Source organism: Nasonia vitripennis (assembly GCF_009193385.2).
Source record: "Nasonia vitripennis strain AsymCx chromosome 3 unlocalized genomic scaffold, Nvit_psr_1.1 chr3_random0004, whole genome shotgun sequence".
Taxonomy (NCBI): Eukaryota; Metazoa; Arthropoda; class Insecta; order Hymenoptera; family Pteromalidae; genus Nasonia; species Nasonia vitripennis.
This window is the reverse complement of record NW_022279623.1, coordinates 1034776-1057260: the sequence shown is the minus strand read 5'-3', so window position 1 is coordinate 1057260 and position 22485 is coordinate 1034776. Positions and strand designations below refer to the sequence as shown.

At 34.2% G+C, this 22485-nt stretch overlaps 3 protein-coding genes across 22 annotated transcripts in view; 2 read left to right on the top strand and 1 right to left on the bottom strand.

Annotated features, from left to right (window-relative positions):
• The window catches only part of LOC100118775 (neurobeachin), a 316568-nt gene extending 306339 nt beyond the window's left edge, over window positions 1-10229 (top strand). For 12 of the 15 annotated variants that reach the window (XM_031925728.2, XM_032601695.1, XM_016988198.3 and 9 more), the window contains 13 exons: window positions 557-669; window positions 762-902; window positions 2186-2305; window positions 2382-2534; window positions 2617-2689; window positions 3679-3863; window positions 4119-4296; window positions 4390-4470; window positions 4668-4835; window positions 4919-5182; window positions 5265-5461; window positions 5574-5725; window positions 5809-6061. In XM_031925728.2, coding sequence (XP_031781588.1) covers window positions 557-669; window positions 762-902; window positions 2186-2305; window positions 2382-2534; window positions 2617-2689; window positions 3679-3863; window positions 4119-4296; window positions 4390-4470; window positions 4668-4835; window positions 4919-5182; window positions 5265-5461; window positions 5574-5725; window positions 5809-5899 — 1916 coding nt within the window. In that variant the 3' untranslated portion in view covers window positions 5900-6061. Of the gene's footprint in view, window positions 1-556; window positions 670-761; window positions 903-2185; window positions 2306-2381; window positions 2535-2616; window positions 2690-3678; window positions 3864-4118; window positions 4297-4389; window positions 4471-4667; window positions 4836-4918; window positions 5183-5264; window positions 5462-5573; window positions 5726-5808 lie in introns of all 15 variants that reach the window. The other 3 variants (XM_016988202.3, XM_016988203.3, XM_016988195.2) reach the window with 2 other exon arrangements.
• A 1828-nt stretch (window positions 10230-12057) lies between these two features.
• Window positions 12058-16316, top strand: LOC100115656 (haloacid dehalogenase-like hydrolase domain-containing protein 2). 3 transcript variants are annotated; one of them, XM_031925631.2, is made up of 7 exons: window positions 12058-12366; window positions 13671-13801; window positions 13967-14758; window positions 14958-15065; window positions 15218-15517; window positions 15607-15817; window positions 15908-16316. In XM_031925631.2, the coding sequence occupies exons 4-7, from the start codon at window positions 14971-14973 to the stop codon at window positions 16073-16075; spliced, it is 774 nt and encodes a 257-aa protein (XP_031781491.1). In that variant the 5' UTR covers window positions 12058-12366; window positions 13671-13801; window positions 13967-14758; window positions 14958-14970; the 3' UTR covers window positions 16076-16316. The 3 variants fall into 3 exon arrangements, with proteins under 3 accessions (XP_031781491.1, XP_032457637.1, XP_031781490.1); XM_032601746.1 differs by having other exon boundaries at window positions 12059-12366; window positions 14916-15065; XM_031925630.2 differs by lacking the exons at window positions 12058-12366; window positions 13671-13801; window positions 13967-14758 and having other exon boundaries at window positions 14825-15065.
• Window positions 14974-21506, bottom strand: LOC100115612 (WD repeat-containing protein 48). 4 transcript variants are annotated; one of them, XR_004226977.1, is made up of 12 exons: window positions 20878-21489; window positions 20577-20793; window positions 20284-20496; window positions 19910-20205; window positions 19637-19822; window positions 19248-19559; window positions 19063-19165; window positions 18810-18975; window positions 18542-18733; window positions 18221-18467; window positions 17911-18151; window positions 14974-15456 (listed from the first exon to the last, which is right to left on the bottom strand). XR_004226977.1 is itself a non-coding variant. In XM_031925628.2 (12 exons), the coding sequence occupies exons 2-12, from the start codon at window positions 20923-20925 to the stop codon at window positions 18089-18091; spliced, it is 2043 nt and encodes a 680-aa protein (XP_031781488.1). In that variant the 5' UTR covers window positions 20926-21251; window positions 21341-21506; the 3' UTR covers window positions 16104-18088. The 4 variants fall into 4 exon arrangements, 3 of the variants coding, with proteins under 3 accessions (XP_031781488.1, XP_031781487.1, XP_032457636.1); XM_031925628.2 differs by lacking the exon at window positions 14974-15456 and having other exon boundaries at window positions 16104-18151; window positions 20878-21251; window positions 21341-21506; XM_031925627.2 differs by lacking the exon at window positions 14974-15456 and having other exon boundaries at window positions 16104-18151.
• Window positions 21507-22485: the final 979 nt, after the last annotated feature.

Here is a 22485-nt window from a genome sequence, read left to right as displayed (position 1 = left end):
AGAGAGTCGCTTCGCCCACGCTTTCCGATGCTCCCCACTTCTCTTTCTCATTCGCAACCACGCGTGCGCTGATGCCTCTTATAAAAAAAAGGGAAGAAATGAAGCGTGCTCACGTTAAGAATAAGGCTGTCGTTCTCGTGCGCGGCTGTCTGCGTTTATGTTACCAGTGGCTACATGCGATACTTCGCGGGAAAATAAAAATAGTGCGAAGCTATACTTCAAATGCACTTGGCGCTGTCGGAGCTCGTTGTCCGGATACTATTTCAGCGAGGATTATTCGTAATATTTTTCGCCTATATCTTATAAATTACACCACCGAGAGAGCTTTCCATCACGAGCTTGATGGTATAGGTTGATTAACGACGTTTACTTTCGTCGTAATGTACTTTTCGCGTAGATCTCCGCACTGCACTCATGCAGTTCAGATGGTCGGATTTACGATTGATCGAAACTATACCACAAGATGAAATAGATAGTTGAATGCGAGAATTTCGATTTGAAAATATTCGTAACAATAAGCATAGTGAATTATTTTAAATGTCGACATTTTTTTCAGGACGAACCTACAATGACCTGAATCAGTACCCAGTTTTCCCTTGGGTTTTGACCAACTACGAAACAAAGGAACTCGATTTGAGCCTTCCCAGTAACTACCGTGACTTATCCAAGGTATGACAAATATCGTATACAAATTAAACACTGCTTTTATGTATGAATTTTTCGATGTATAATTTCGTATATGTTTTACATTTTAATTATAGCCCATTGGAGCCTTAAACCCGAGCAGAAGAGCTTACTTCGAGGAACGTTATCAGAGCTGGGAGCACGACAGTATTGCACCATTCCACTATGGAACGCATTATTCGACAGCCGCGTTCGTTCTCAACTGGCTCATTCGTGTGGTATGCACCAAAGACTTTCTAAAATCGATTTATATGCTAAAATAATTGTGCTGCCGTGGTAATCATCGTCATTTTAATGAGCACCTTACAAGCCTTCACGATGCGTAAATAGGCAATTCGCGAGTAAACTTGATTACATCAAACCGAGTATGAAGATATTTAAATTTCCTTTGAAAGCCCGATGCTAAATCGTCCACTTAATAAGCAATAATTACAGTCCGTCCTCGCCTCGTCGTTTGATCTACAATTACCGCTGAAAAGCTTTAAGTAACAGGATAGTCACTTAATTTCCCCAGCGCGAACGCATACGAGAGAAAGCTTCGCGCGCAGCAGCCGTCGGCGTTAAAAGCAACGCAATCAGAGCCAGTCTCGACGACACGCGTAAGGCCTAGCGTTGTTAGCCCGACCGTAAATCTGCTTCTGGACGCATTTAGTAGGCTCTGCGTTTGCACTAATTTGGGGGGCGTGAGAGGGAGGAGACCATCTACATCTCTCTTTCGGCTCTTCGAACCGTCGCGCTTCCTTTTCGCCGCAAATATAGACTCCGCCGGAGTCTCGCACGTCGACGGGGAGCGCATTTTCTCGGGATCACGTCTCACCTTTTTGTCTCGGAAGTTCGCTGCTCACGAATTTCTTCATCGTTTTTGCCCAGAGCGAGACACACCCCGCTTTACCAGCTATCTCGACAGCCTCGTTCATTTTCGAGCTGCGGATGATTTTTCATTTTCGCTGCGCTCCCGTAATTGCCTCCGTTCCGCGCCATTTATACGCGTAAACGATGTTGAAATTTGTGAAAAATTGCTATACATTTTTTCGGACCGGCTTTCAGAGTAAAGACCCGCAAAGCGAGATTCTAATTATAACTCGAGTATACGATTGCGTGAAGAAGTACAATGTAGCAAAACGTAGAAGACCGCTGCGTGCTTGTATTATATCGAGTACAACTGAGCAGCTTGTCACCGGGACAGCTGACTGACTGACGGATGACGATGAAAGATTCCTACTAGCCTGTATCAAGAGGCTCTTGTAAAGCGTCTCTAAGTGGCTGTTTTAAAGGGTCGCCGCCTTTTACTATACGCCCGCTTTCTCACCGCGTGAAAGCTGCACTTTAGGGCTCCCAGTTCCACTTGAAATACTTTATTTAGACAGCAGCTACTCGTGAGCGATTTCACATTTAATGCCTTGAAATGACGATGTACAAGAATTTTTGTCATTCTTTCCGAGTCGAACATTTTTATATCTTGCCACGCGTTGTTTAACTCGTGAAATTTTCATCGTTACAGGAACCAATGACGACCATGTTCTTGGCCCTTCAAGGCGGCAAGTTTGATCATCCAAACCGACTCTTCTCGTCCATAGCGTTATCTTGGAAGAATTGTCAGCGCGATACTTCGGACGTCAAGGTACATTTCGATTGGAATCGAAACTACATTGTGATTCAAGTCTCAAATAACTCAAATTCGCTTTCTTATTTCGCAGGAATTGATACCCGAGTTCTTTTTCCTACCGGAAATGCTTGTCAATACCAATCGATATCGACTAGGAAGACAAGAAGACGGCAGCTCGGTCGGCGACGTTGAGCTGCCACCTTGGGCTTCTTCTCCCGAGGAGTTTATCCGGATTAACAGAATGGTGTGTATTTTTATAGTCTTGAATTATCGAAATATTTTTCAATTTTATTCGTTTGTTTTACAACTCTACGCTCATTTTTCAGGCACTCGAATCTGAATTCGTTTCCTGCCAATTGCACCAATGGATCGATCTTATTTTTGGATACAAGCAGAAAGGTACCTTTTGACAAATGCGTTCAACTTGAAACTCACGAGATTTTTCGAAATTTTACACTTCTGAGATCCCAGTCGTACTTGAACGAATGGTAACAACTCGACCAGTCATTAAAAGCCATCGTCGCGAAAAATCCACCTCCTATCGCGATTCAACGTCTCGTCAAATGTAGATTCATGGCGATGTTAATTACAAGCGGCGCCTCTATATCCGTTCAGCTTCCCGGAACCTACACCGCACTCGCTCCTCGTTCGCGCGCATGGAAGGAATTACTTTTTTCAAGAGGCTCCCCCGCGCTCTCGAGCATCTCCTATGGCCTGATCCGAACCAATTAGGCACGTGTGCCTGGTGCGACAATGTTATACCCGCAGCCGTAATGCAGAGCACACGACGGCTGCATCGCTGCAGCGTCTTTCGGTCCAGCCGGAAATAGAGTCACTTACGGGGATATATCCTCTCTCGGCGCTAGAAGTAACTTTATCCGGAATCGGAGCGCCGCCGCTCTTTCGCTATATGCTTCGACTTGGTCTTTCGCCGCTGTCGCATTTTTTTCCTTCGGTTTGTTTTTCTGGCCGACCTTCCCCCGTATTGCTACGGCAGTTTTTTGTCCTTTCTCTCTCTCTCTCTCTCTCTCTCTCTCTCTCTCTCTCTCTCTTTCTCTCTCTCTTTCTCTCTTCGTGTTCACGCCGTAGTTCGCCGAGACTGCGAGGGAGTAAGCTATTTAGTGCACGAGTCAAGATAAATGTCCCGACAATTAACGTGCTGCGAGAGCACCTATGACCTATGGGATTTAAACGATAATGGATGGACTTGAGATTATACATTGAATTCGTCTATGGAGAAAAAAGTGTTTAAAATTGTAGTCGATTTTATCTGTTCTATAATTGTGTACTCTTTTTTATATACTGCTCTCAGTATTTTCACGCCAATAATTTTTAAAAAATACGCTAAATTAATCGAACTTTCATTTTGACGTTTCCATTATCATTAGGTCCAGAAGCTGTACGAGCAACAAACTTATTTTACTACCTGACGTACGAGGGCAGTGTTGAGCTGGAGTCAATCGCCGATCCAGTCATGAAGGAGGCCATCGAAAACCAGATAAGAAATTTTGGCCAGACGCCTTCGCAGCTTCTCATGGAACCCCATCCGCCACGAAGCTCTGCCATGCATTTGGTAAGTGTCAAAGACCATTTGAAATATGCGCGTATCTCCTGTGGTTAGCAAAAAAGCTTGCTACTCAGCTTGAAAAAGAAACACGATTCGCACGACTGAACTGGGATGAACATTTTTTTATCGAAGCAAGGCGTACTATATAATGGTGCGAACTCTCGCAATTGAATGATATTTTGCTATATGCGTGGAATGATTCGAGAAGCAATTGATACATCGCATGATTAATTAATTATAAAAATATTATTTTCATCCTAGTCACCGATGATGTTCTCGAGTATCCCTGACGATGTGTGCATGACATTGAAGTTTCCGTCGAATTCTCCAATTTGCCACATTTCGGCGAATACTTATCCCCAGTTGCCTCTACCCTCTGTTGTTACTGTTACCGTGGGCCAACAGTTCGCTGTCAACCGATGGAACACAAATTACGCAGGTAATGTAAAAAAAACAGCATAACCTTATATTAAAAATAAATTTTAAGTTGGATCAATTTTTTCATCATAAATATAAATATGTGGTTTTGTAGCATCGGTTCAATCACCCAGTTATGCTGATACACCCCAAGCTCAAGCTGCGAATCAGCCTTTATCAATGGATCCTATCTTATGTGAGAACTTTTTAATTTATTCCATTCCTTTCATTTATTTTTAACTTTCTGAAGAATTATACAAAATTATCGTTTGCATACGAAAATACTTTGCATTGTTCTTAAAATTGCATTCGTAAATTGCTGTAGTAAGCTTATTCGGAGTTGTACTAAAAGAAATTCCGATATTTCTGGAATCACTAACTATCTTGATTTAGCGCAAACAGCAAACAGTTCGAATCCTGCATTACGTCGACACCTTGGAGACAATTTCAGTCAGAAGCTGAAAATAAGAAGCAACTGCTTCGTTACTACTGTTGACAGTCGGTTCCTTGTAGCGTGTGGTTTTTGGGATAACAGTTTCCGGGTTTTCTCCACTGAAACAGGTAAACATCAGATTCATGTACAAATAAAATGAATAAAATATTATACATTCGCTATTTACTAATGAACGTGACCATTGTATCAGCAAAAATTGTCCAAATTGTCTTTGGGCACTACGGTGTTGTGACGTGCTTGTCGCGAAGCGAGTGCAACATTACGTCTGACTGCTACATCGCGTCGGGCAGCGCGGATTGTACTGTCTTACTTTGGCATTGGAACGCCAGGACGCAAACGATCGTCGGCGAGGGTGAAGCTCCTGCGCCGCGCGCAACTCTTACAGGTCACGAACAGCCCGTCACGGCCGTTGTCATCTCCGCTGAACTTGGCCTTGTTGTTTCTGGATCATACTGTAATATTTTAAACTTCAATTAACTTGGCGTCATTCGATCTAGTTTCTCTAATTATTTACAAGCTGATCTAATTGTTAAAAGGCGGACCTGTCTTGGTGCATACGACCTTTGGTGACCTATTAAGGTCGCTCGAACCACCAAGTGGATTTTCGTCTCCGGAAAATATTGCCATGTCGAGAGAAGGCGTCATCGTGGCTAATTATGAAAGAGGGCACATTGCTGCATTTACGATCAATGGAAAACGACTTCGTTATGAATCACATAACGACAATCTTCAGGTGAAATTAACGTTTTTTGCTTTTTATTGACTTGTCGATAATTTTCAATTTTATTTGATTCCTTAGATTAAATGGTCAAATTTTCAATTGCTCGTAATATTTTCTTTTCCAGTGTTTACTGTTAAGTCGCGATGGCGAATATTTAATGACTGGTGGAGACAAAGGCATAGTCGAAGTCTGGAGGACCTTCAACTTGGCTCTATTGTATGCTTTCCCAGCCTGTGAAAGTAGCGTTCGCTCATTGGCACTCTCTCATGATCAACGGTTAGTAGTTAAATTGAAAAAAAATAATTGCATCAAAATATTGTTTACATGTTATCAAGAAACTAACAATTTTTGTATTTCAGGTTTCTCTTGGCTGGTCTTGCAAACGGTTCCATTGTCATTTTCCACATTGACTTTAACCGATGGCACCATGAATTTCAACAGCGTTATTGAAATTTCTTTTTAGACTTCATCGAACGAAGAAGTGCCAGAAAACGTAGAAGATGTCACCGACATAGATTTGTACAGTAAAAATCAATTCAGAACATCGAGAGGGGACTTAATTATATACATGCGAATGGATATTTTGTAAGTAAATACCTCAGAAACTAAAAACTTAAAGGGTCATTATCTTATCTAGAGACTGATAAAAAATGCGAGTCTCTGCGCTCTTAAAAGTGAAATGAAAATAACGCCAAATTAAACATGAAATAAATAAAAAGTTGTCGTCAGAAAAAATGTAGATAAGCAAAATCTCTTTCTCCGTCGAAGTGTAAATGAGTCAAAACAACGCTAGTCAATTATGGAGACTTAGATTTTTACTTATCTTGGAAAAAATAAACAGAAAACCTTACGTCGCGCAAGATCGAAAACAAAAAATTATCAATAACACAAAGCTCGTTGCTGACCCCTCGAACACACCAATAAGATGCCAAACTCTGTATGTAACATTATTTTTATGCTTCGAGGCAGATGTGGGTCTGGTCAATGATCGCTTAGCGAATTCCATGTAAATACGATACATCATATATAAATAATATAAATATATATATATATATATATATATATATATATATATATATATATATATATATATATTGTATATCTTCATGTTATGCATCGCAAAAAGCCTTTGCCAAGGTATCGGTATTATATATTTATGCGCCGACGTAACATTGCCGCCGATCGTGAGATCTGGTCGCTCCTAGTGAATCACGTAACACTAAAAAAAAAAAATGAAAACCGATATTTTATAATGGACTAGTATGTTAAACGTGCTCAGAAAATAAGCCATAAAAATTGTTCTTTACTCATCAAATAATACTCGTATACCTAAATATATAGATGTATAACCTTAGAAAAGTAAAGTAAAATTTTAAAAAACGCGCGATCCCGTCAATAGCATAAAAGTATGCATAAATTGTTAGTACGGAATTGCTCATTTTTTGAATGCTTTAGAGTAACGCTCTTCGTAATCTTTGTAGAAATTCGGTAGATGAAATCGCTGTAGTAAAAGTTTTGAATACATTTTTAAGATGCATCTGTATGGCCGATGTTTAAAGAACAATTTTTATGTAACTAAAAGTGTAGAATTTTATAATTCACTGTAAAAATTGATTATTCATGATCACCGATTTTACATCAATGGTGACGGTAGAGAAGAAAAGGCGAGAAAATAATGAATATTGCAGAATATTTGTCTGAATTAAATGGTGCGATAGAAAGGCAAGGCACACGCAAACTATTCCGCAGCCCTCCCCAAACATACTATATTAAAATTCGCGTCCTTCGAAGAGATCCTAATTTTATCAGTGCCGTCCAGCTTAACTTTGTGAGGATATTTCCTAATATTTTCGCACGCGAGTCTGAAGAGAAAAATGATAATCAAGACGAATCCGATATGAAATTTAAGAAAATTTTAAACATAAGCTTTTTAATGGCGTCAAGCTCTGTCGATATAATAATTCGTCGTGTGATCCAGTGTAAGAATAATGCTGACGAAGTAATGAAAAGTAAAAAAGCAAAGATTTGAAGAGATGTGACGAACAAGAGAAAAATGAATCATTGCATCGTCTCTCTTTTCTTCACATTGCTAAGATGGATAAGCGTTGTTACTGCACGCCTCAAATGACCTTTTTAAACACGCAAATATGCACCGTTTCTTTTATACGACTTACAAATGTCAAGCGTAATTAGATGAAACGTAGTTAAATAGAAGAGATTAGATCATTACTAGAATTTTATTATAATCTTGTTAAAGAAGCCAGTTCTTCTCTTAATCTATCAAAAGATTCGATAGCTTGTGAAATTATTAATTATAATCGGCTTGTTAATACATTCCTTAATATGACCGTTTTAATTATTTTTTGTGTATAGAAGTAATTGGACTGTTTTATTTCGTTTTATTTCATTGGTTATAGTGCATTGCTGAATTATATATGTACTTTGTTTATATACAATAGCGATGGTGATGAAGATTTTTCATGTAATAGTTTATATTTATTTGATTAAAATACTACTATTACGACAATTTTAGCAAAGCAGATCAATTTTATAGATTAAAGAGAAGTTTATTTATTTTCAACTATTTACGAATGATTTATTAATCGGTTTGCCGACACGCAAAGGCTAGCTAAAACTATCATTGGTTTTCACATGTTTACTAGTCACAAATATATGTTTCACATTATTTTATCGTATTAAATACACTAGAGAGGAGGAATTAACACGCTATATTCCACTTACAAGAATTTAGGCATAAGATAGTAACGAAAATAATAATAACAATAATTATTATACATAATTATATAATTAATGATGCTGAAAATAAATATATTAATAATATGAATGGGCATACATGCAAAGCCTGTAATCCGTCGCTTCTATAGCAGTGAAATGTGCCGATTGAGCTTGCGATACTTACCACGCGACGTTGATAAGCAAAGAAAAGTAATAGAATAATAATGTAATCTTACAGAATTGTGCACTATGTGGTATCATGAGCAACATGTTTTCTCCGAACGTCTCGTATCTATTTTATTTTTAAATAATATGCTTTTTCGTTAATTCGAAAAATGCGTTCGTAAGAAAGTGGAAAGGATGAGCAAGAAACTCGATAATGGATTGACGATTGGAGGCGCTCATTTTTCTTGTGCGCCCAAGTGGAAATATATAAGCAGCACGCTGTAAAATTTAACACGCACGACAGAGAAACAAAAGAAACCGTATTACCGCATATAAAGTTATGGAGTGAGAGCGCTTCATTGCACGTACGTTATTAATGTATGCCGATTGTACGTAATTACTTATGATGTATACATACGTATGTTATAATTATTAATATGTACAGTGGCATTTGATGTCTTGAATAAATGCAAAAAGAAGCAAAATATTCGAACTCACATTCCGCTTGCATTTTTACGTATTAAAATACAGTTGGCGAACAGTCGGGTGAAAAAATGAAACAAATTAAAAAAAAATAATGATAAACTAACTGCGTAATTTTATGAAGAAGAAGCAAGCGGAAGCAATTATTGTGAAGAGCGTTTTTTATATATTTGTTTATAGTGTTATTAGTAAATTCCCTCCATACTGCTATAGCGAGTATAACTATAATGAAAAATGTAAAAGATAATGAGACGATCGGGGAAGAAGGCTGGAGCCGATGTTTTTCTGTCCGGACTTGAAGAATTTGAGTCAAGTGCGTAAAGTAGATGTGTAACGCTATTTTAAATAACGCTAAGTACAAGGTTATTATTACAAGAGTGCAAAGTTAAAAAAAAACTGAGCCTGTGAGCGGTAGAAAAAGCGAGAGAAAGAGAGCGTGCATGAATGGAAATCAAGTGCGAGAGAAAGAGAGAGCTTTTATCGATTACACGAAATATAAATCATCGGAATACTGATCATTATTAACGTACTTAATATATTATAAATATATAAATAAATATACAAAACCGCCGAGGTATGGAGCATAGATTTGTATATTTGAGCGACTAAGCACATTTAATGTTTGAGTGTGACGTTATTTTACTTACCTGTCGTCATTATCCGTCGTAAGCTATCGAGCGCGTAATGTACGAGTTGTGTAAAGTTTTATCTGGTTTGTTGTTAAATATGATAAAAATAATGATAATCCTGTACGTTGAGGTGCGTCTGTGGGGTTGGACAATGAAAAATCTTTAATGTTTTATAAGTGTGATTGCGGCATTATAAGGAGGAAGAAACTAACTTTCAAAAATTTTCGCGTGTGGATTCGACAATTTTTACGATGCACAGTTGACAGATTTTATCAAACCGTCAACTTTGAGCCTGTCTTGGAATACGTGTCATTTTTAATTATTATTAATTTTGCTTTTTAAGTATTCAATTTTTAATACTGAGTGACCAAGTATAATTCAAAGCTTTTGGAAAGCAAGTTGACGCATCGATGATTTTAATAAAAAAAATGTATCCAATTCGAGTAAAGGAGGATAACTAGATTCCTTACAACCATCCAAGACAGTGCAATAAAAAGCAAGCGAAGTAAGAAAATCATACCCGCCACTTTTACAAACTACTATTAAGTAGTCAAGGTACTTAAGTCGTTGCTACTTATACCTATTTAAGCTCTATTGCTTATTTTATACTTAGAAATACCGTAACATTTCAGCTAGCGACTAATATAATGGAATGATAAACGCAAAACAGACACACAAACACAAGTTGTATTCCAGATTATGAGGTAGAATAATCTGTAAAAATAATTAGACGAATAAATGAAAAGTACATTTGATGTTGCAGATCAGTTTGGCAATTTTATTATCCATTCCCTCGTTATCAATATATTTTTATAGGTATATTTCGCATCGATATTTATCGAAACTTTTTCTATTATTTTTGTTTACACTATACTTTTTACATAAAACATGCGCAAGTATATTGATTTCCACAATTTACTAAACTTTAGAGATCGAGTGAGAAAATTCACTTTTGCGCGCTTAAAGGTTTTCTTTCAGACAGTGCTTCTTCATAAGAAGCACTTAATTTAGACTCATTTTTAGTGCAAAAGCTACAAAAATGCGAATTTGAAAAAAAAGAAAAAATTTATCATTAACTGGACTAGCCTGATGAAAATCCGCAGATGCTATAAAGCTCATGCTAAAGTGTAATATGGCATATTTCATTATTGAACTTACATTTCCCACTGTGATTCTATTTTAAAGATTTGTATTTATAAATGTTCTTTTAGCAGAAGACCATTTAAAATTAGCATTAAATTTTAATTTCAATTGCACTGGTATAGGTATGTGCGTTAGCATATAAAAGCATTTTGTCGGTAAAGTAGTCCAGTAAAAATAGCTTTGGAATCAACATGCGATAGAAATAGCTGCATTTTGGTTATTAGGTAAATCGAGGTCGAAAAAGACGATTCTGTAATTTGCAGCTTCCTAGGTCAACGGGTTCTATGCGAAAACAGTGTGCAAAAATTAATTTTTCTTACATCTCCAAAACGGCTTAACGTACAGTAAAGTGACCATTTCGATGAGTGCAAAGTTCCGAGATAATAAATAAAAAAGAATTTACCTTAATGTAGCACATGTCATCTGCGCGTCTGGTACATATAGTCCAGTAAAATTAGCTGTGAAATCGCCCTGCGGTAGAAATGGCTACATTCTGGATATTTGGTAAATCGGGGTCGGAAAAGCCGATTCTGAAATTTACACCTTCCTAGAACGAGGGGTTCTAGGCGAAAACAGCGTGCGAAAGGTATTTTTGCTTATATCTCGAGATCGGCTTGACCTATGAAAAAATGGCTGGCATCAATGGAAAGAGCGTTAAATTTTGCATTGGAAACGATTTTTTACTCGATTCCGATGAGCGCAAAGTTCCGAGATAATTAATGAAAAAGAAATTTGCTTGGTGTAGAGGCAGGGGAGGGGAGCGCGCAGACGACATGGCCGCTCTCTCCGCGCGCAGCGGCGGGACGGCGGGAACCGAGCCGCGCTTGAATGCGTCCTGCGAAAATATCATTTTTTACTTCGCGGCGACACCCGGAAAACTTTGTAAATTACTTGAATAAAATGTTTTTGTTAGACCTATTTTTTAAGGAAGTAAAGGTAATCACAAGTAGTATGCACATACAATTCTTCTTATTAAAATTAATCTTGTGAATAATTTATGAAAATATTGGGATACCATTTTTAAATGTGGCTATTACACAACACAACGGGTAAATAATAGAAAGATAAAAATGTTAATTTAAAGTTGTCCTTTTTATACAAAGTTATAAATGATCCTGACTATCGCAAATTATTTAATTTTTTTCTCTGTGTTTATTAACAACTCCGTTTTGAAATATAATTATTTTTATAACTCCTTTTATGGTTCTTGATTTTTCTATATAATAAAAGGTATTAGTATATTCAAAATCATAGCTATACTATACTATTTGGTGTTCTTTATTTTACGAAAGTATGAAAAATATGAAACGTAATTACTACTAAAGTTTTGGTAATCTCGAAATAGAATTTCGAGAACAATTTTTTAATTCAAATTATTTAGATCGATATAAATACCAGTGTCTCAAATGCACTCTGGAAAAAATCATTCGCGACGTATTATATAACCGAACTCATCCCAACATCCTGTCACCACATACTAAATGTTTATAAATTATGAAAGTCAACGCCACATTCTCAATTCATTACTCGAGCTGGTTAATCATACGTCAGAACACTTTGGTATCTCATCGAAGTAACATCGTGCTCTAAAGAGTGTATTCCAGAGTCATTTTTAACTAAAAATCTATTAGAAATCACAAAATTATTGTTTTTTGAGTGTGTGCCTTGGCAGTTTTTTAATTTGTGATACCAGCTTATTGATTGGTTTCTGAATCCTAGAAGAATATTTTATTATTTTCAAAGAATTTATTCAGAATTACGGTATGTACACATATTTTATTTATTCATATAAATGCTAGAAATTTAGATTAAATATTTTAATACGATTGACATTTAAAAACTTTATAGCAAAGAAAATAAATATTTATTGAAAAAAGATGCTAGGTTTGTAATGCAATAAAATAGTGTCCGCACTACATAATGACATTATTCAAATAATGCACTGCAGTAGATTTATGTCAAATACTTTTTCATTTTAAATAGTACAAGTAAAAGTGTTAAGTTAGTGTATGCGTTAGATATGAAAATATTATTTACATTTTCGCAACGAAAACTAGTACATTATTACGCTCTTTTGCGCAAGATATCTGATTCGAACTATTTGAATTTTGCATCGTGTAATATGGGCTTTGCCGAAATCAAAGTCGAGATTGAGTGATAAGAGGTAAAATCAAGCTCATTTTTAAAAATGTCCATATTACACGATGTTAAATTTAAATAGCTCGAATCAGATATTATACGTGTCGAGTGTACATACATTTCGCACTCCCGCGGCAAAATGTAGTACATTTTATACTTTATATTAATGCATGGTTAGCGAGTTCAATTGCACCACGTACAAGTACTTGATTCTTTTTATTTTGATTTGTAATACTTTTATTTATAGCAGCCTACGCGATTTGGATTATATTTATATTACGCTTGTTTTCTTAGAAATTTTTACGTGAAAGCTGAAATTTTGCGTAGGTCTTCTTAATATTATAACGAGTATATTGTAGTTTTTTATTTTATTCTCTAAACTTTAAAAACATGGCAGTCTTACATGTTCATCGACTATTTTTGACCTCGCTTCATATTAACCTGCCAACTTTGAAATCGAAAATTACGGAAATATGTTCGGTAACCAATATTGGGAAAAACGAGAATTTTGTATACACTAGACGCATATATCTTCAAAGTTTCACATTGCATACTCTTAACATTCGTTGGTAGGGTTCGTTTTATACACAAAAATTTAATACGAATTTTTATATGAATTCTTTTTACACGTATGTTTTTACATTGAACACAAAGAAATTATTAATATTACATTTTCTACACAATAACATTGTGTACAATATTATTGTTTTAAATGTTCAGTACTAATTATCTATTTATGTTCAATAAAAAAGCTTATGTGTAAAAGAAAATTCGTATATAAATTTTAATTAAAATGTATAAAAAACCGTAGAACATTCTCAAATGTTTTTAATGTAGGATATGTTAAAAATTTTATAATTGCAAAACAAGTAAAAAATTTGCGACGAATAAAAATCTGTAAAAAACTTGAAATTTCATTGTTTCAGATGTTTCGCTTGATATTTTCACTAGCTTTTCTATTAAAATATACGTGGAGATGAAAATTCACCCTACGAGTAATATGCTACTACCTATTATGAATCCTAAACCAGTTGCACCAATCGAATTACTAGAGATGGTGAGTTATTATATGTTATCCTAAAATATATTATATGAAATTGTCTAATTTTTCTTTGAAAATAATTTCCAAATGACGTATTTAATATTTATTTTAGTGAACTATTCGATATTTTCTATTGTAATATTTACTGTGATAAGAAAAAATAATTAACTTGATTTTCAGATATTCTGTGGATATAAAACAAACTGTAACACATCCCGATGTTCGTGCAAAAAGGCTGGAATAAAATGTAGTTACAGTTGTAAAAATTGCAATGGCCAAAGCTGTGAAAATGCTTCAAATTCGCATAAGGTCATACTTGAGAGTGATACAGAAGAGCGACAAGATGATATAGATGATATAGAAGATAATGAAAATCTGTGGAATGATGAAATAAATGATTTACAAGAAGAAGAAGTTGATGAATCACAAACTGAAAATTAAAAAATTTTGCTGAAAAATTCTGTGAATTCTATTTACTAGAATAATATAACCATTTTATTATATATTAAATTTTTACAATAATCATATTTATTTACATTTTAACAGTTTTATACTTGTATTATTGATGTTGCTTCATAATAACATTAAAAAATGCTATCGTAAATTTTTCAACAATAATTTACTTACAGTTAAAAAAAACACAAATTCAAATAATAATTTTTATAGCAGTGGGTGGCTTAAATCCGCATTTAAGTCACGCAAATCCGTGGCGTAAGTAGCACTTTTACACTAACGCTCTTTCCATTGATGCCAGCCATTTTTTCACAGGTCAAGCCGATCTCGAGATATAAGCAAAAATAACTTTCGCACGCTGTTTTCGCATAGAACCCCTCGTTCTAGGAAGCTGCAAATTTCAGAATCGGCTTTTCCGACCCCGATTTACCAAATATCAAAAATGCAGCCATTTCAACCGCAGGGCGATTTCACACCTAATTTTACTGGACTAAAAGCGGACAACATTTATATTTAAATGTGAATAAACCTGCAGTGTATATATATATATATATATATATATATATATATATATATATATACATATATATACGCGACTTAGCGAGATCATATATATCGTTAGTTATATATGATCTCGCAGGTTATCAGGACTTCTAAAATACAATTTATTTAATAGAAATCAACTTACTATCTATCGCTTGTTTTTTTACAATAACAGTATCATAACAGAAATGTCAAAAAAAATAAAATCAATTTTAATTGATCTCAGCGGCACTTTACACATTGACGATACTGCGATTCCCGGTGCAGTTGATGCTCTTAAAAGGTAAATATTTACCTTCGTATTTTTTTATGCTCATGACTGCTAATCAACATTTTACTTGCACAATATGGAGTATATTTTACAATAATTATAATAAAATTTTGTATACTTATGTGTACAAATATTTTTGATAATGCTAAAATACTTTTTTACAGACTTAGAAAGTCCAACACCGTTATAAAGTTTGTTACCAACACTACAAAAGAGTCCAAGAATACACTTCATAAAAGATTGATAAAACTGGGATTTGATATAAAAAAAGAAGAAATATTTAGTTCACTAGCTGCTGCGAGAGAAGTCGTCAAAACTCGGAAGCTGAATCCTTTGCTTTTAATTGACGATGCTGCAATAGAGGATTTTGAAGACTTGGTTAAATCTGAAACATCACAAAATGCTGTTCTTGTTGGATTAGCACCAGAGAAATTCAACTATAAATATTTAAATGATGCTTTTAGGTATGAATTCTTTAATAGAATAATATCAATTTAAATATTTCTTTGTTATATTTGAAATGTAAGTTTATTTTTAATTTAATGTTGTATAGGTTACTGCTGGACGGTGCACCATTGATAGCTATTCATGAAGGTCGGTTTTACAAAAGACCAGATGGATTGGCCTTGGGACCAGGTGCATTTGTTAAAGGATTAGAGTATTCTTCTAATGTCAAAGCTGAGGTAGTCGGAAAACCAACATCTGAATTTTTTATAGCAGCCCTTGACAGTACTATGCCAGAAGAAGCAATAATGATAGGCGATGTATATACATTTCTAATTTGGCTTTGAATTTCTGTATAATTTACAAACTTATGACAAAGCAGTAGATAACAAGTGTATTATCTATTTTAGGATGTAAAGGATGACATAGCTGGTGCGCAAGCTGTGGGTATAAAAGGATTTTTAGTAAAAACTGGTAAATACCGCGAAGGAGATGAAAAAACCATTAATCCAACTCCTACAAATGTATGTGATTCTTTTACGCAAGCTGTTGATCTCATTCTCAAAGAATTTGTTTAAGTTTGGATAAGATATTAAGAATTCAATATTTGTATTTATTTAAATGATTGTTGTTTAATTTTAATAATAATGTACATATCCCAATGATATAATGACAGTGTACATATACAGCGATGAGTAATAATGAGTAATGACTTTTTGAACAATTTAAAAAAGGTCCGTCCATCCATTCATTCTACAGTTCAAAAACATCTCATGCATCAAGTAAAAATAAAAGACACCTCTTTTAAGCTTTCATAAATCCATTTTTTTTTTTAATATTATAAACTAGATTAATTTTTTTTTTGTTTTCAATTTTTTCATACAAAATATTTTATTAAGTAAAACGTCTTTAAAGAATTTTTCTAAGTTAAAAGTAGGATGTTTTTTAAATTCACGTTTTGGATGCAAAAAATGTATTTTTTTTTTGCTCTACGTTTTGTTAGCAAAATCAATACAGACTTGTTTGTAATAGTGCATCACATACAAAGTGGATTTTTTGTCCAAAGTGCAAGTACAAATAGTATTGATTTTAAATTTGGCACTGGCTTCTAATTTATACAAAACATTCACAGATTTTCTAAATTTAATTCACATTCTAATAAAGCAATCAACGATACAATTATAGTTCTCAAAAAGTATTTATAAGTTGATATTAATGTCTAGTCATCATTAAATTGTATTATGTGTATAAATTGTTATAAAGTAAGATGATATACATATAGAGGTATTCCAAAATTATTCATAAATATGAGAAAAGTAATAATTAACTCTATCAATTAGGCACATTATTAACTCGTACAACATTATATTGAAGAGGTGAACAAAATAATGCTTATGATAGTTACACACATTACGAGCACAAAGTATTTCTGTTGTTCATCAGGTTTTTTGCAACAAATGTTCATATTTATAACTGTGATATACAATGCTAGAAGTCAAACTTAACTAACTAACAATAAATATTATTATTACTTTTCGCAATGACGTTTTTTTTCATCTTTATTGATACATTTGAGAACTGGTAAAAGCTATATTCGGTATATTGAAACAATAAGGATTGGCTAAAATAATCAATAAACTTTAGCAAACATTTTCTTTAAATAGCAAAGGCTTTAAATAAGTTTGGTTTTTTAATTTGTCAAAGCAATAAACATTTTGTTATTTACATGTTACACATTCTAATGAGTAAGATTATTTTAATATATTTTTGCTTTGCGCCACTCAGTTTTACTTAGTATTCAAACGATATAATTTTTATTCTAATGATAGTTTGACTTTATTTTGGATGAGACAGTTGAGGCAAAAATTGATTTGATTGATGACAAAATTGACATTTCTTCATGTTTTTAACAATTAACCTTTTTATAGTTTTTAGTTGGCAAGAAAAGGCAAACGTGAAATTTGTAAGTTTACAGGCTTTGACTTAATAGGTACCTCTTGCACTTGATGAACTGTTATAAATAATCTGTAATCAAGATTTGCACATCAAAATCAAATCGAAATTTTCAATGTCTTAATATTTTTTGAATCATTTTATGCGCACTCTCTTCAGTTACCAATTCTCTTATATTTGTGCTTATAATATCTTCACTCACTTTGGAAGACGATCAATGGACAATGGCAACAAACAACAAATAACTCACTATTTACATTCGAAAAGAATCAATTGTCAAAGAAATCAATCAACTGTATTTTCAGTGAAAAATTAGGCTTGTATCAAGAATTAATCAGCATGTTTTCTTGATACTATTAATATTGACATGCAATGCTATGAGATACAAGTTTTGAATTTCTGTTCAAGTAAATTCTTGTAATTTTTAATACGATTTTACACCCCAATGTAATGTTCTCACCTTTCTGTCTTCCTAATAACAAAATTTGTAGCTTTTTGGCAATTATTATTCACAGATAAGCAGTTTTGAAGTCGATTCATTCTTTTTGCTTATCATAGTTGAATTTTCTATTTTGCCGTGGCCACCAACAGAGCCAAGAGTAATGTAGAGGAACGTATTCCTTTATCCTCCATTCTGACTATTTAACAGGTCGATAATGTAGAGTTAAATCAGCAGAGCTTTTCCATATGAAATGTCGTACCTAAAAATATTGTTAATTTTTCAAATATATTCTAAATATACAATAACTTTTGTATTTCTATATAATTACTGTTCGCAAGTCCATAGAAGGATCCAATACTTGATCATTACAAAGTAATTCTACTTTTTCTTCTGCTAATGATGAATTATCAGCATTAGAATCGGTATTTGCTCGATCACCAGCTGGCGAACCACCAGATACAGTATTTCCACCACCAGCAACCGAACCTGAATCACTTCCTGCGCCCAAAACTTTGTCATAGACATGTTCTACGACTTTTCGAACTTGAATGAAATCATTGGCAACGAGACGATCTCTGTAAAAAATATAATATAAAATAACTTGCATTCAAGCAGACTGGGATTCAACATTAATTTTTCGAAATCCAACTTTTTCAAATTTTTGGCACCAGAACTGGAATGTTGAAGAAGATGAAAAGTTATTTTGATGAACTTGGGCAAGTTTTTATCCACTACAATATCTCTAACCCATGATGGCACAGTCTCATTTAAAAGTACACCCTCTGTTTCTCCTGCAGCATCACGAACTAATAATCTATACAAAGTGCGACCTCCAACTTCACTGAAAATTCAATATTAAATATTATTATCTTTTTTTACTAAAATTTTTAATAAAAATGTTTAAATTTACAAAATACCTAAAAATAACGGGCGTATGTCCAGGCACAGAAAAGTAAGGGTTGCCTCCTCGCGTATGTCTCGGACCATTCCCATCATTACTATTACTATCTATCTCATCATCAGCATGAAGCGGTCTCCACCAGTGCTCCAAAAGAGCTTGCAAGAGTAAATTTCCGTAATTTACTGAAATACAAAAACGATAATTATAAAAATTATCTAGATAAAGCTGAATAATTTACATTTATGTAAAAAAAATTTCAATATGTTTACCTTTTGGGTCTACGCTATCATCTTCTACTAATCCAGTCTCTTTTGCAGAAACCCATGCTGATAAACAATCATTTTCATCCTGTCCCAAGTGTATTGTAAGCATCTAAAATAAGTGGATTGTAAAAATTCTTAATAAAAAGAAAATATCATTTGCATGAAATTCAAGTTTTATAAAATATACCAACCCCAGTTTTAAGATCTATGTTGAACCAATTTGGAACGTAAACCATTTTATTTCTTTTTTTCACTTCTTGATCAAAATCAACACGACCTAAGTCTTCTACTTTGCAAGCTTTTAGTACATCGTATAATGCTACATTTTCTTCGGTATCTTTTGTAAGGACATATCTTCTATCATTAAGCACATAACAGTGCCTAATAGCTGGCCCACCCAATATTTTTTGTGCTGGCTCTGTGTTTCGAGGAGTAAGCAGTCCTGTTAAACTCACTGTGTCAGCATTATAATCACCGCATTGCCAATCTTTTTGGCTTATATTCTAAAACATGTCAATGTAATATAAGGAACTGGCAATTTTAGTAGCTAGTAAAAATTGTTTGAGAAAGAATTAATTACCCAGTTATTTATTGTAGAATCACTAGTAGCTACCCAAATGCAAGTTTGGTCAGGCGTCATGACCATTTTTAGAATCGGAGCTTTTTCTTCACAAATCACAGTGAATTTCTCAGGATTTCTCAATTCAGTCATAACAACTCGCTTGTCCCTTCCTCCAGAAATCACATGGCTAAAGTTTTCAGTTGCCTTGAAAAAATAAAAAAAAAATCGATTAAATATAATAGAAGAAAATCAATTTGAAAAGTCATTGAAAAAGAAAATTTCAATTCTTACAAGAAGTGCCCATACACCTTCTGTGTGAACTCTATAGGTCTGCACACATTGCTGTTGGCCTAGAGACCACAGTTTGATTGTACCATCAGAACTAGCAGATAAACATTGACTACCATCTCTATTCAGTACTAAAGCTTTAATATTATCTTGATGTCCTCTCAGTTTCATTAGTTTGCTGCAAGTTCTAGGATCCCATATACGAAGAACTTTTTCTGTACTACCACTCACAATGATTGTTCCTGGTGGGTTCATTGCCAAACTATAAATAGAATCCTTGTTGCCAGTGAGAGAAGATGCTGAAAATTGTAATTGAGTTCTCATATAAAATGCTTATCAGTAAACTGAAGCGTTTAAAACAAAAAATTGAACCCCACTTGTCACTGTATTATTGCTTGCTGTTAATGCTGTCAGCGTATTAACATCCCACAAAAAGATGGCCTTGTCCAAGCCTGCGCTTGCAACTTGTTCTCTGTCTTTTGCATATGCTAGGGCTTTTACATAGTCTTTATGTGTCCTTAACGTTGACATACAGAAGCCTTTATGCGCATTCCATACTTTGACCGTAGTATCCGAACTGGCAGATATCACTAGAAGCAAACGTCAAGCATAGAATAATATTAGCGAGTTTATAAATTCTTAAGCTAAAAAGACCAAGTAAAAGACTTACAATTCTTGCCACCACAACATAAAACAATGTCATTCACCCAGTCTGTATGATGTTCCATCGAATCCATGTAAGGATCCTTCATATTTTTGCAATTCCATATCCTTATGATACTGTCTCGTCCTGCAGAATATAGCCTATGGAGCGCAGCATCAAACTGCAGGGAATTAACTCCAGCTCGATGCTTCTTTTCCTTTTCATCCCTTATGACCATAGAGACCTTGAGGGCAAGTTTAGAGCCATATTACTCGAACATCTGGCGAATCAGCGGAATTAAACATTGACAAGGGAATCTAACGTGTACCTGGACTTTTTTGCGGGCGCTCTGGCCACCTGTCTTGTGGGATGCCATGTTACGACAGGCTGGTGCGGTAAGCTGCTGCAGAGGAGAAGGCGCGAGAAAGAGAACGCAATATATTTAACCAAGACGTCGTCTCGGTAGCGGCAGTTTACGAGTCGAGAAGAACGTCGTGTTCGCAGTGGAGTAAGAAGTAGCCTCTCAGCGTTGACGCCGAGGTTCGGCTGGCGGACGCGCCGACGAAATCAGCCGCGACGAGCCACTATTATTACCTCGTCGCCGATCATGTCTTCCCTCGAGTACGTCGTCGAGCGCGCGATCGCATTCAAGCCGCATCACAGAACGCCGTCGGCCGCACACACCGCAATATGAGTGCACAACTGCACGCACACATGTATATGTATTAAGTATACTAATCGCGCGCAGCAAACTCCCGACAAAACGGCGGCTCTTCTATATAAGTACTTACTTAGTCGATATACTTATACTTTTTTCGTCTTCTTCCAGTACTACTAAGTACTTTTATTTTTGTCTGCCTTTATTTCTCGGAGAGCTTTACGATTAGTGTGCTTTTCCCATCTTTGCTTGGACTGGGGAAACGTTATGGTTACCACTAATATAGCTATATAGCCGCCACACTGGCACACATGAACCTTATATATATATATATATATATATATATATATATTATATATATATATATATATATATATATATATAATATATATATATATATATATATTATATATATATATATATATAATATATATATATATATATATATATATATATATATATATATATATAATATATATATATATATATATATATATATATATATATATAATATATATATATATATATATATATATATATATATATATATATATATATATATATATATATATATACATATATATATATAGTCTTATGTTAGCGCGTCATACAGATACAAGCCTATCTCTACAGCTACAGTCTCTACCTCTGACTTTATTTATTTGTTTAAAGCAATTGTTGATCGATTTAGAACCAGCGTGTAGACAATTCTCCTAATTTTCGTGGATTTGATGTTTTGATTTTCATTCGATACTCGTATACAATTTATGTATATACCTATGTATATTGTTAATGCAAACCAGAAGAATGCGAAGCAGAGATAAAAAAAATTATTTTTTCAATAATTGCGATGTAATATATGTAACATTTATGGTCGCGTTGCATCAGGATAAGAGACTAACTTTTTAAATTATAAAAATTCCTAGATGAAAGCTTTTATAGAATCTACATTATCGATCTAGTTATTGTTGTCAAAAAGAATCGATAATACAGAAATTCCTAGGTAAATTACCACTTAATTGTTTAATTACCGAGAGAATAATTTGTGATGTGCCAAAATAAAATTCAAAATTTTAGGGATCTTTTTCGAGCAACAGGATATAATTAATCTTCATTTCTTAGTTGGGCTATAAAATAAGAGTTAATTTCAGAGTCAAAATATATGTAAACGTGTGTTGCATTAAAAATTAAGTCCTTAAAATTTGCCAATTTTATTTGCAAATTCATGTTCATCCGTAAAGTTTTTATTTTTGTTGGAAGAGATTCTTTCTTGACTTA